The sequence below is a fragment of the Ursus maritimus genome, unplaced genomic scaffold (assembly GCF_017311325.1).
Source record: "Ursus maritimus isolate PB19 unplaced genomic scaffold, ASM1731132v1 scaffold_19, whole genome shotgun sequence".
Taxonomy (NCBI): domain Eukaryota; kingdom Metazoa; phylum Chordata; class Mammalia; order Carnivora; family Ursidae; genus Ursus; species Ursus maritimus.
In genome coordinates this window covers 52928620-52941883 of record NW_024424341.1, presented here as the reverse complement: position 1 = coordinate 52941883, position 13264 = coordinate 52928620, and the positions used below count along the sequence as shown (strand labels likewise).

At 53.4% G+C, this 13264-nt stretch overlaps 2 protein-coding genes across 3 annotated transcripts in view; both read left to right on the top strand.

The window, feature by feature from the left end:
* The window catches only part of PLAUR (plasminogen activator, urokinase receptor), a 12202-nt gene extending 10849 nt beyond the window's left edge, over positions 1–1353 (top strand). Inside the window, exon 7 of the mRNA XM_008684421.2 lies at positions 809–1353. Coding sequence (XP_008682643.1) covers positions 809–1062 — 254 coding nt within the window. The 3' untranslated portion in view covers positions 1063–1353. The remainder of the gene's footprint in view (positions 1–808) is intronic.
* A 7278-nt stretch (positions 1354–8631) lies between these two features.
* CADM4 (cell adhesion molecule 4) overlaps positions 8632–13264 on the top strand; it is a 13743-nt gene continuing 9110 nt past the window's right edge. For both annotated transcript variants that reach the window (XM_040634100.1, XM_040634101.1), the window contains exon 1: positions 8632–8753. In XM_040634100.1, the coding sequence (XP_040490034.1) occupies positions 8690–8753 (64 nt within the window). In that variant the 5' untranslated portion in view covers positions 8632–8689. The remainder of the gene's footprint in view (positions 8754–13264) is intronic.

Below are 13264 nucleotides of genomic sequence, written 5' to 3'. Positions count from 1 at the left end.
TCTCAAACCTTTTCATCTCAAAATTCCTTTGTGCTCTTAAAAATTATTTCTTGTGTCAGTTATATCTATAGATATTTACTGCATTAAAGTTAAACTGAGATATTTTAAGAGATGTAGTAATTATTAATTTATTATTTATTTTTTGAGAGAGAGAGAGCGAGCGATCCTGCAAGTGGAGGAAGGAAGGGCAGAGAGAGGGGGAGAGGGAATCTTAAGCAGGCTTCATGCCCAGCATGGAGCACAAGGCCCAGCTTGATCTCACAACCCTGAGATCATAACCTGAGCTGAAACCAAGAGTCGGTCGCTTAACTGCCTGAGCCACCCAGGCACCCCTATTAATTTATTTTAAAATAAATTAGTTTAAAATAAAAATATAAAATAAAACCTCATTCCATGTGAACATAACATTTTTTACTTTAAAAAAATGACATTTTCCAAAATGAAAACGTTTAACAAGAAGACTGGCATTCCTTCTACCATTTTGCAAATCTCTTTCATGTCTGGCTTAATAGAAGACAGCTGGATCCTCATATCGGCTTCTGCATTCAATCGGCTGCAAGATCACATGTCCCAGGGTTTCTGGAAAACCCCCACTGTAGACTCATAAGAATGGAAAAGTCGAATGATGCTTTAGCATTATTATGAGTATAGTTTTGACTTCTCGGTTCCCTCGGAAGGGTCTGAGGGACCACACTTGAAACTGCTGCTTTCTTCAGGTAGTGTCCACCACAAGGTGGCAGGTCACCCAGTGAGCACTGCAGGTGGACGCCAGGAGCTGGGAGTCTCACGCAGTCTTCTCTCTCCTCAGGGCTGGGCGACCCGAGCTACACAGTACGAGGCTGTGCGACCCCGTCATGGTGCCAGAGTCTCCACGTGGCTGAAGCCTTCAGCCTGACTCATCTCAATGTCTCATGCTGTACTGGAAACGGGTGTAACCTCCCAGCCCAGGATCGCCAGCCCCGCATGGGCAGTGCCCCCCGGCCTGGTCCTGCCCACCTCAGCCTCACAGCCACCCTGCTTATAACTGCCAGACTGTGGGGAGGCACTCTCCTCTGGACCTGACCCCCCACACTCCCCCTTCCCTGGCTGGATCCAGGGGAGCCCTTTGCCCTCCCCTCAGCTCCCAGCCCTGCAGACTTGCTGTGTGACCTCGGGCCAGTGTGCTGTCCTCTCTAGGTCTCAGTTTTCCCAGCTGCCTCACAGAGTTGCAGAACCAGGGGAAGAAAACTGGAGAAACTGCAGGCCAGCAGGAGAGGTCTTGTTATGTTAGCATTGTTGTACCATTGGTGTTATTATTAATTAATATTTGTTTTATTTAATATTTTATACTTTAAATAAAGATTTTTGTACTAGTGAACAAGGCCTGATCTTCCCTTCTCTGTAGCATCTCTCTGGGAGGATGAATGGGGTGGGGCACATTTTGTCCAGCTCCTAGAATTAGGGGTCACATTGTAGGACCCAGGCATTGGGGGCCCCAGCCTGGGGAGCAGTTCCGCTTCCATCCTAAGCCACCTCCACATCTATTTCTGGGCTCCAACTCACTCACCCAAGCACTCACCTTCCATCTCTTCTCCTGAGCTCCAAAGGTCAAGACTACTTTGTTGTTCTAAGGAGAGGTATCTGCATTTCCTAGGGGGCTCTGAGACGGAGATGTATGGGAGGGATAATCTGATGGCCAGAACTCCCTGGGGGCCCTGTAGTGAGGAATCAGGACGGACTACATTTCCCCTGATGCCCTGGTGGCAGGAGAGAAAGGCTGGGCTCTTTTTCCTAGGATGCCTTCAGACTGACTGAGAAAAGGACAGAACTCTCCTTTCAATGGCACTCTAGGGACACAATATTGAAGAATTCATGTTTTCCTATGATTTGCTGAGGCAAGCCCCGAGAGTCAAAATTACGTTCCCCAGGACCCTATGGCTAATGAAAAAAAGGATAAGACATCTTCCATAATACTGGGGGTCAGGGAAGGGACAGGGTTTCTTTTTAGGACCTCCTCAAATCACATACAACCGAGGGTCGCTGTGGTGGCTTAAAGAGGTGGCCCCAGTATCTCCACCGCTTTGAATGTGAGTAGCTCTGGGGCTGCTTTGACCAATCAAATGTGGTGGCAGTTATGCCATGCCACGTTCTGGGCCCAGGCTTTAAGAAACTGGCTCTGGGGAAGCCAGCTGTCATGTCAAAATCCTCCTGTGATGATGAGACTGCTGTGCTCCGGGGACGCCCACACTACTCTTGCATGGATGCCACGTGGGGAGAGAGCCCCCAGATGTTCCAGCCATCTCAGCCCAGACACCAGACAAGTGGGCGAAGGAGCGGCCCTAGACGTCACAACCCCAGCAGGAGAGTCGTAACACACAGTAGAGTCGGGAAGCCCAGCTGTTTTTGTTTCCCAGGACTGCTGTTGTAACTACCAACTTTCTAACTGGGTGGCTTCCAGCCACAGAAATGTATTCTCTCAGAGTTCTGGATGTTAGAAGTCTGAAATCAAGGTGTTGGCAGTGCCACGCTCTTTCTAAAGTCGCTGGGGAAGGATCCTTCCTGGCCTCTTTCTGGCTTCTGGGGGTTGCTGACAATCCTTGGTGTTTCTGGGCTGGCAGCCACGCTACTCCATCTCTGCCTCTGTCCTCTCGTGGCCTTCTCAGTGAATGTGGCTGTGCCACTCCAAATCTCTCCTCTCTTCACAAGGACACCACTCACTGGATTTAGGGACCCACCCTAATCCAGTGTGACCTCACCTTAATCCCATCTGCAAAGACCCTATTTCCAAATAAGGTCACATTCATAGGTCCTAGGGGTTAGAACTTCAATATACTGTGGGGGAGAGGGACACAATTCAATCCACAACACCAGCCAGCAGCCAGAGCCAAGGTTTCAGATATATGGCCCCATATGAACCATCCCACCCGCCTCCAGCTGTCCCAGCGAGCCCATTTGGGCCCCAGTTCATTGTGGAACAGATAAGTACCAATCCTGCTGTGCCTCACTCAAATTCTTGACCCACTGAATCGTAAAATAAAAAGGTTATAGTTTCACACCACTGAGTTTTGGGGCATTTTGCTATGCTGCAACGGTTACTGGGAATAGTCATTTGTTTGGTAATTTGCTAACTTGCCCCACTATAATCTCCATAAAGGGCAAGACCTTTTTTGTTCGCTACCACTGTCTTCGCAGTACCGAGATGAATAATGCCTGGAACATGGCAGGTAATTAAGAAAGAAAGGAGGGAAGGAAGGACGGAAGGAAGGAAGGAAAGATCTCATCTTCTTTAGTATCTTACAACAAAAACTGGTTAGGGCTGTATCTGTCATGATGCCCTACAGCAGAGATGAGGCCAAGATAGCACTTCCTGAGCTGCTCTACAATTAAAATTGAGGGTAGTTTCCCCTTTGCCATAATTGCCTCCCACAGAGGTTGGAGGCTAGGTTTACAACCTACCACGATGCCCTCCAGCAGACACTGGAGGCTAGGAATACATTTCCCATGATGCCTTACAGCAGGAATGGAGGCTAGGACTTCATCTCCCATGAGACCCCATGGCAGAGATCTGGGGCTAGGATTACATCTCCCAGCATGCCCCCCCGGTGAGGATCAGAGGTTTGAAATACATGTCTGACGATGTCTTACAGCAGATATTGAGGCTCAGGGTACATTTCTCATAATGTTCTACACCAGAGCTTGTGATCAGGACCTCATCGTTAATGGCTCCCAAGTTTTTGTTCAGGGATTTCGGTTGCAAGAAATAAAATCCATTTAAGCTGACTTAAGCAAAACGACAACGTTATTGGAGGTTTAGAATCCAAGCAAGAGCTAGGTCTCTGGGCCTCACCAGGGACAAGAAACAGAATTGAAAAGCTGTGTGAAATCAAGGTTGTCTCCCTTTTGCAGAATCTCTCTCTCTCTCTGTGTCTCTGTCTGTCTCTCTCTTTCTCCCTCAGAATGTATGGTTTCCCTCGTGGGCTTCCACTTTATTTTTCTGTCTCCCCACAGACTGACTGCCTTTGCTTCACACAGAGTAGCCAAATATGCCCTTGAAATGTCAAGTCCCAAGAACTCCTTGTGTCCCGGTTCTAAAACTCGAGCTAGCAGACAGACTCTGGCGGGGTCTAGTTGGGGTCAGACCTCTGCCTTGGACCCTCTCTGCTACAGCCAGGGAAGTTCACAGCTAAGTCGGGGAGCTGGTACAGTTGTTTGGGTCCTGAACAGGCCTCCACTGCTCCTGCAGCTCTCATGGTATGTGGCCCACTCAGCCAGAGCTGGGAAAGTGACCTCCGTGAGAGGGATCCTACCACAAGGTCGGGCGACCAACTGAAAATGTGAACTGTCACTTGGAGTGTTTTAATCTGAAAGCAGGGCTGCCTCCCTATGTTCTATATGAATCAGAGGGAACACAGAGGCCAGGGATGTATGCAACAGGACACCCAACTCAAAATGGTTGAAACAAAGAAGAAATTGATGGTCTAAATGACAAGAGATCATGAGCTAGGGCAGTTCCTGAGTTGACTAATTCAATGTTTTCCGCTATGTCCTAAAGGATCCATTCAGGCTTGTCCACCTCATGGCCCCAAGATGGCCACTGCAATTCCAGACATCACACCCACATTTAGAGGCAATAACAAAAGGCCATCTCTTCTTGGGTCTCTTTAAAACAAAGAGAGCTTAAGCCAACACTTCCAAGCCGACTTGCCCTCACATTTTATTGCCTGATTTGTTTCATACACCTATGCCTACAACAATCCCTGGAAGGGGGCATGGAACCACGATATTGAGCAAAATATATTCAGACCCCACTCCTGAGGCTTCTCTCACATCATCTGGCTACTAAAGAAAGGTAGATGCTTAAATGAAATCAGGATTCTCTTAAAAAGGGAAAAGGTGGGGGGGGGGGTGCCTGGGTGGTGTAGTCAGTTAAGCGTCTGACTCTTGGTTTCAGCTCAGGGCCCGATCTCAGGGTCGTGAAATCAAGCCCCACATTGGGCTAGCGCTCAAAGCAGAGTCTGCTTCAGATTCTCTCTCCCTCTCCCTCTGCCCCTCCTGCTCATGCTCTCTCTCTCTCTCTCTCTCGCTCTCGCTCTCTCAAATAAACAAATAGGGATGCCTGGGTGGCTCAGTCAGTTAAGAGTCTGCCTTCAGCTCAGGTCATGATCTCGGGTCCTGGGATCAAGTTCCACATCGGGCTCCCTGCTCAGCGGGGAGTCTGCTTCTCCCTCTCCCTCGGCTGGTGCTCTCTCTATCCATCTCTCAAATAAATAAATAAGCTTTTTTAAAAAATAAAATAAATTAATCTTTAAAAAAAAGGAAAAAGGAGAGGAATGTGTATTAGGAAAAAAAACCCACCCAGTCGGAAGATGGAAAGACCCAGTTCTTCGCACTGTCTCTTTCTTCTGTGCATCTCCTTTACCCTCACTGCCACACTCACAACACTTCTGGTCACCAGATGTGGGGGAGTTTTTCCACACCCAGCAATTCTCTGTGACATGGGCTGGGTGTCCTACAACTAGACTCAACTCTGACACGATCTACCTGGAGATGACGTCAGATCCCACAGGCGAAGGGCTCAGTCCCACAAGCACACTCCTCTCCCCATTCTGATGCCAATCACAAGTGCAGGCTGTCACCTGTACTTGTGACCCACCGGTTAAAAATCAGAGGTTCCTGTGGCCCCTGCTTTGGGTTGGATTAATTTGCTAGGGTGCTCACAGAACTCAGGGAAACAGTTTGCTTACATTTACCAGTTTATTATAGAAGAATACGACAAAGGATATGGATGGACATCCAGACAGAAGTGCGGCGGAGGGCAAGGTATGTGGGAAGGGGTGTGGAGCTTCTCCAAGGGGGAGCACTTTCCCAGCACCTTCACAGGCTCAACAACCTGGAAGCCCCCCAAGCCTTGTAACTTTTGCAATTTTACGGAGGCTTCGTCCCATAGGCATAATTATTCTCTAACTCCATTGTCCACCCTTCTCCCTTCTCAAGAGAATGGGGGGCAGGGCTGAAAATGCCAAGCTTCTCATCACGGCTTGCTCCTTCTGGTGACCAGCTGTCATCTAGGAGCCGGCCAGAAGCCCACCCAGAGTCATCTCATTAAAATAAAAGACACTCCTATCACCCAGGAGATTATATGGATTTCAGGAGCTCTGTGCCAGGACCAAGGGGCAGAGATCAAATATAAATTTCTAGTATTTCGGGGCGCCTGGGTGGCTCAGTTGTTAAGCGTCTGCCTTCGGCTCAGGGCGTGATCCCGGAGTTCTGGGATCGAGCCCCACGTCAGGCTCTTCCACTGGGAGCCTGCTTCTTCCTCTCCCACTCCCCCTGCTTGTGTTCCCTCTCTTGGTGGCTGTCTCTCTCTAACAAATAAATTTAAAAAATCTTTAAATTTCTAGTATTTCTCAGAATGATATTGAGTAAACAACTAATGAAGTCTGCACTATCCCATCACTTTAAAAATTCAAGAAGGGTCAACTTATGATGTGCCCATCCCACCCCCCCATAGCAGGCCCAGCAGTGGGCTCCCCAATATCATTTCTGTTTAAAAGAGCTGATTTCACCTCTCACCTGAGGGTGGGGGAAGCCTGTGGTTTAGGTCTAATTTAATCAGCATAATCTCATCTCCTGGCCATCCACATTGGTTCAGTGATAGGCAGGTGGCATCATCTGGGCCAACGAAACCCAATGGAAGGTTCTAGAAGCTTCTGGGGGGAGTTATTTCCCCACTCTGCTGAAGGAGCTTCTTAAAGCTTCTGCTCCCCTTTTCTTTCTTCTCCCCTCAGTCTCCTTCAGTCTGGCTCTCTCCATCTGTCTTGCCTTTTTCTCTCTGCCCCTCTCCAGATGAGAAGGAAAGGTGTGGCCCCAGGCATACTTGCCAGACATCTTGCAACATGAGGGCAGCCATTTACCGTTAGGACAGAGAAACAGACAGGCCATGCTGACACTTTTTTATATGTGACCCAATTCTCTTTCTCTTAAGCCACTTGGGTTGAATTTGCTGTCACCCACATGAAAACTCTAATGGTTAAAGTACCCTGGTGTAGGACGGGATGGGGACAGGATCACCAGTCTCCTGGTGTCCTCCGAAGGGAGAAATGGTGGGTCCCAAAGAGGGCAGAGAAGAAGCAAACCAACGCCCCCCAGGGTGCTTTCAGCTGGAGCAGGAGACATTGGTTAGAGCCATGGGCAACGGGACCTATAGGTTCTTGGGGGAAAGACAACTATTAGCTACCTATGCCCTAACCCAGTATCCCACATCCAGGTCAGACACCTCTCTTCCACCTATCCTAAGACAGAAAATGTGAGGCCTCTTTCCCTGGTTTACAGAAGAGTAAACTGAGAATGGGAAAGGAAAGGAGTTGCTTGGAGCTGCGATCTTGGGGACACAGAGGTTGATGGGAGATTTGGTTCCAAGGACAGTGAAGATCCTAGAGGTACTAAGAACTTGGGGGTTGATGGGAGTTTGGGTCCCAAAGACAGACAGGATGCTGGGAGCTGGACACTGAGGACAGAAAGGGTATGTGGAGTTGAAGTCCCCTGGTGGGCCTGGATGTAGACTATTTTGGTAGTGACGGACATAAAGAGCAAGAATTTTCATAGTCGGCATATCTCAGTTTCCCTGATTGTCAAAAGGGCATGGGAGAGGTTGAGATCTCCTACCTTCCATGGTTTCTCACTCTTCCTGGGTCCTAAGGGTGATAAACTTGGACCAGGTCTACAAGGTCCCAGAGAAGGGGGCTCAGAGAGACCTGCTCCCCAGGAGGGAGAAGGGACCCAAGTCTGGAGGAGTGAGGCAGCAACAGTGATGGGAGAGACATGGGAAGGGCACACAGAGAGTGGGGGACACAAAGAGACTGGGGCAGGAAGACCAGGGAAGCGGGATGGGGAAGCTGGTCGCTAGGGCCTGCCTGGCGTCCACAGGAGCCTCTCCCTCTCTGGGGCTCAGGACTCAGGCTTCCTTCCATTTGGTTCACTTCCAGGGGCCCCTTTTGGGAGAATGATGCATAATGTGGAAACACTGGATTCCCGGGTCTGGAAGGGTGGGGCCTGACCCCAGCCCCACCCAGCCCTGCCCTGGGAGTTCTTGGGCCTGCCCAGACATCACTCCGCTGCCTTCCCGGATCGGATCTCGAGGTGGCTCAGTTCACAACCTGTCATGTGACACCTTCACCTTCACTCACCTGTCCACAGAACACCTCTCACACTCACCTTTCCTACAAAACACTCCTCCACCCTCAATGCTCACACCCTCACACAACACTCCCCTCCGCATACACCCAAACCTTCACACACACCCCTCACAGTTACCTTCCCCTCACCCCTTCCCCTCACACAACACCTGCACCTTCCGCGCACCCTTCCACCAACACCCTCACACTCACCTCTTCACCCATTACCCACAACCTCTGCCCTCACCCAGCACCCCCCCATTCTCCGGCAGCCCCTGCACGTCCCCCCACCTCTCCCCAGCTCTTGGGGGTCGCACCCCCACCATTCCCCCTCCATCATCTCGTGGCCCCCCAGGTCTCCCGCCCCCGGCGTCCCGGCCTGGGCCCCGCCCCGGCCTGGGCCCCTCCCCGGCCCCGGCGCCCCGCCCCCGGGCGGGCAGGGGGCGGGGCTCGGGGGCGGGGCGGGCGGCGCGGGCGGTGCAGGTGCCGGGCCGGGAGCGAGCGGCGGCGGCGGCGGCGGAGGTGGCGGCGGCACCATGGGCCGGGCCCGGCGCTTCCAGTGGCCGCTGCTGCTGCTGTGGGCGGCCGCGGCGGGGCCAGGTAGGGTCGGGGGCCGGGGTCGGCCGGCCGGGCTGGGGCGGGGGGAGCGCTGCGGTGACAGCCCGGTTGCCGCGGGGCCGCAGAGGCCGAACAATGCGCGCGGGGCCGGGCTGGGCCCCCTCCCCGGGACAAAGCGCAGCGCGGGCCGGGAGCCGGGAGCCGCGAGCGGGGGAGAGGGGCGCGGGCCCCGGCCGCTGTGCCGCAGCCCCCCCACCCTGCACAGGCCCTGATCCCGGCGGGGACAAAGGGACCGAGACCACCCCCCCACACACACAAGCCCGCCTTCTCCGGGCCGGTCCCGCTGTCCTTCTGTCCGGTCTCTGCGTCCCTCTGTCCTCCTGTCTCTGAGTCCCTCAGTCTCTCTACTTGTCCCCCTACCCTTGTCCTCTGTCCCTCAGTCTGGAAGTCCTGTCCCCCTGTCTGTCCCCCTTTCTCTTTCCCTCCTTGTCCCCCACCTCTCGATCCTGTCTTTGTCCCCCACCTCTGTCCCTTGGTCTCTGTCCCTTTTTACTGGGTCACTCTGTCCCCCCAGCATCCTCTCTATTCCCCCTTCTCTGTCCCTCTGTATTTCTACCCTCCCTCTCTGCCCCCATTCTCCCTCTCTGTCCCTGTCTCGCTGTCACCCTTGTTTCTCTGTCCCTTTTTCTCTGTCCCCCATCTGTCCCATCCCCTTGTCTCTGTCTCCTATCTTTCCTGACTGTTTCCCTAGCCCCCTCTGTCACCTCTCTTCCTCATTCCCCCCACCATTTATCCCCCCCACTCTGTCCCAGGGTGTCCCTGTCCCCTGTCTCTCTGCCTCCCCTCTCCACCCTTACAACCTCCCCCATCTCCATCCTTCATTCCTCCATCCCTTCATCCCTCTGTGCCCCTGGAGAGGAATTGAGTCAGACAGGGCACCCTGAAGGGCCTTGGAGGGAAATGTGTGTGTATGTGTATGTGTGTGGGGAAGTGTGTGAGGAACCTTGGCATGTGGGCACACACGTGGATTCAGCAAATGCCTCGCAAACGCTGCCCCTCCCCAACCATTCACACACCCAGGCCATAACTTCCAGAGAAGCCCCCCTCCAGGACATCCAGGGAGCCGTCCCCATAGCCTCATCACACTCTGTGAAAAGCCGGAGACCTCCAGGAGAGGGTGACCCTGAGGCTGGGGACAAGGTCAGGAAACGTCACCCACACACACACTCTCACACCCCGTGTGCCTCGAACCTACCACAGGTCACCCCCTCCCCAGTGGGGAAGGCTGCTCTTAGGAGTGGAGGACTGGGAAGCGGCCGGCAGAAGGACAGGAAGCTGTGTAGAGATTTGGGAGAGACGTGTAGCCAGATGGCACAGGGCTGGGGGCCTGGGTTTATTTAAATCCCGCCCCCTGCCATTTGCCCCAGTGGTGGATGTCAACCGCCCTCCTGTCTCTGGGCCTCAGTTCCCCTTTCTGTAAAGTGAGGATGTTGAACTCAGTGACCTGAAAGGGAACTCCAGCTCAGATCTCCCAAGGGGTTTCTGGCAAGTTGGGTGCAGTTACAACGTGCCCCCCCCCCCCGCCCCGCTCCGCCCCTGCAGGGTTTGAGGCAGGCGAAGGGCAAAGCTGACCTCTCGCCCTGCACCTTGCTTTATTCTACAGCCTTCTGCCATTGCTCAGAACTTTCAGTTCTTCCTTTCTTTGCAGCAGACATGCCACAATTTTCCAGACGAGCGCTTTGGTACCATAACTACCTTGCCATTCAGTTTTATTTTTCCTTCTTTCTTCTTTAGGCCCCAAAACCAGGTTCATAGAATCCTAGAACCAACGAGTCCAGTAAACAAAGAACTTGAGGGTATCTTAAATCATTGACATCTTCAGGATCCTAGAATCCCAAAGTCTTTAGAATCTTGATACCTTTAAAATTCTAGAACCTTGATAGTGTTAGGATTCTAGCCTCTTGACATCTTTAAAATTCTGAGATCTTGACCTCTGGGAGATCGTGCATCTTGACACCTCTGACATCTAGAATCTTGACAGCTTAGACTGTCACGGGATGGCTTCTCAGGATCAGAAGGTGGACTAAGACGACTGCCTACCCAGCCCAAGAATCTTTTCTCCAGCATTCCTGGGAGGTAGCTCGATAGGCTTGTTTCATTTTAAAGTCACTGCTTCCTGGCACCCTAATCCCTTCTGTAAACTTTCTCTAAATTAAGCGCATAGGGCTTTACAAGTTGGGAGAGAGCTGGGTGTCATGGGGAGCCCTCTGGACTGGGAGCTGAGGGACCAGGCCTCTCTGGTGTAATTTTATGCCAGGCCCTGTCACTCCCTGAGCCTTGCTTTCCCCTTCTGTACAGCATGCATCAGGGAGCTGGAGCACACGGTGTCAGAGGCCCTGTCTGCTTTCCTTCTCATTGGATAGTTCTGAATGACCTTGGCCACCAGATCTTAGGGGTTGCCCATGGTCCCCACCTCATCTTCCTCTTCATCACCCCCTTCCTCCCTCTCCTTGGCCAGCCAGCAGGAATGGAGATGGAGATGGGGTCGCTTTGTGCCCTTTCAAAAGCGAATTCTCTCCTTCCTGGCTTACACATCTGCCAAGAATACCGGAGAAGGATGATGAGATTTATGCCAGAGGAAAGAAGGGCCCAGGGTGGGCAGGCAAGAGGAAGTGAGAAAGAGGGAGATACATTGCCTGGTCGGATGCACGCAGGCAGAACCAGAGACCCACAGGCCAGGGATTGGATAGAACTGAAAGGAGCAGAGGAAACAGATATCAAGATACAAAGACAAGACCGAGAGACTGTTAAGAGTTAGGGGGCTTTGTAGAAGGGGGGGGGCTTGTTGATCCCAAATGTTTTCCTCCCAAGTGATTCACTTTTCCCTGCTAAAGTTCTGACAGACCACTCTGAGAGCGGGGGGACCTTCCCCCCAATATGAGTCACCCCAGGGTGCAGGTCTTGGGAGGTTTCTGTCACTGACCCCCACCCACCCATGAGCCAGATGCCTGAGTCCCCAGAGCAGGGGTCAGGTTCTGCAATGGATTCCAAGACCTTAGACACAGCAGGGCTGGGGCCTGGGGTGGGTTAATGTCGTGCGAGCCTGGCCTGTCCCCGTCTTGGGGAACACAAAGGCAGCTTTCTCTCTCTGGGTGGGGGAGGTGAGGGGGGGCCTGGAGACAGTCAGACTTGCCAGCGCCCAATGGCCTGTGGCACCAAGACCCAAGCACCCACTGGTTCCTGCCAGGGCAGACCCAGGCCCATACCAGGCCCACAGGTCCTCTGGGAACCAGGCACCAAGGCTCCTCTGCAGGCACTCAGTGGGGCAAGAGGGCAGTGTCAGAGCCTGGCCTCTCCTGGGAGGGGTGAATAGGGGGCACTGGGGGTGGAGGATAGGACAGTGAGTGCTCAGTGCAGGCTTGCACCCTTCCCGGAGGGAGCAAGAATTCCCCCATGATCCCACACCCAGGGGGAACCTCCCACCCCCTGGCTGGGCCTGAGGCCCAGAATCTAGGGAGTTCCGAATATCCCAGGAACGTGGGGGCCACAGGGGGCACTTTGTGTCTGAGGCTGCTGACTCACCCCTACGCCCCCACCTGATGCTTGGTCCCCAGATAGGAGGGGGACAGGGGGCTGGGGAAAGGCAGGACTGTGGTTCTGAGGGTTGGGGACCAGGGACCAGGAGTCAAGTTTCCGGGAGAGGAGGAGGCTGGGGGCCAGGACTCCTGGGCCTGAGGGAGGAGGGGCTGGGGTTTTAGACTCCCGGGTCTGAGGTAAAAGGCTAAGGGTCCTGGACATGTGTGTGTGTGGAGGGGGAGCTGGGGGCTTGGACTTCTGCGTCTAAGGGGAGAAGAGGGCTGAGGGTCCATACTCCTAGGAATGGAGGTACAGACTACTGAGTCCTGGGAGAGGAAGGGGCTGGGGGTCCCACTCTAGGTTTCCGAGGGAGGAGGGGCTGGGACCCTGATGCCTAGGTCCTGCGAATACAGGCGCCTTCACAAGGCTGAGCTGGGGAAGAATTGATGCTTTGTGCTAGGATGTTCGGACTCCGCCATTGATGGGGGGCTGAGGGGGGGTTCATTCAGGACGCAGGGATGTACCACCTCCCTAGGGGAGGAAGTGGGGGAAGGAGGCATGAAGCCATGAGCCCCCTGGGGAGCGGATACAGAGGGGCTGGCTGTGACCTTCCCGGAACCATGACCTTGAGACTCCCTTGGGTATTCGCTGACTCAGGACCCAGGAAGTGCTCCCCCCACCCTGTGTAGTCTCCGTGGAAACATCCAGCAGCTGTGTACTCTGGACCCCTGGCTCCTGGGTCCTGAAGGAGGAGGGGGCTGGAAGGCCAGACTCCTGGGTTTGAAGGGGGAGAAGCCTGGGGCTCAGGACTTCTGGGTTGAAAGAGTAGGAGGAGGCTAAGAACCCAGACTCCTGGATCCTGATTGGAGAAGGGGGCTAGGAGCCTGGATCGTGGATCCTGGGAGAAGAGGCAATTGGGGGCTGGAATCCTGGGTCTAAGGGTGGAGAGAGGGCTGGATTCTGGGTCTCTACATATC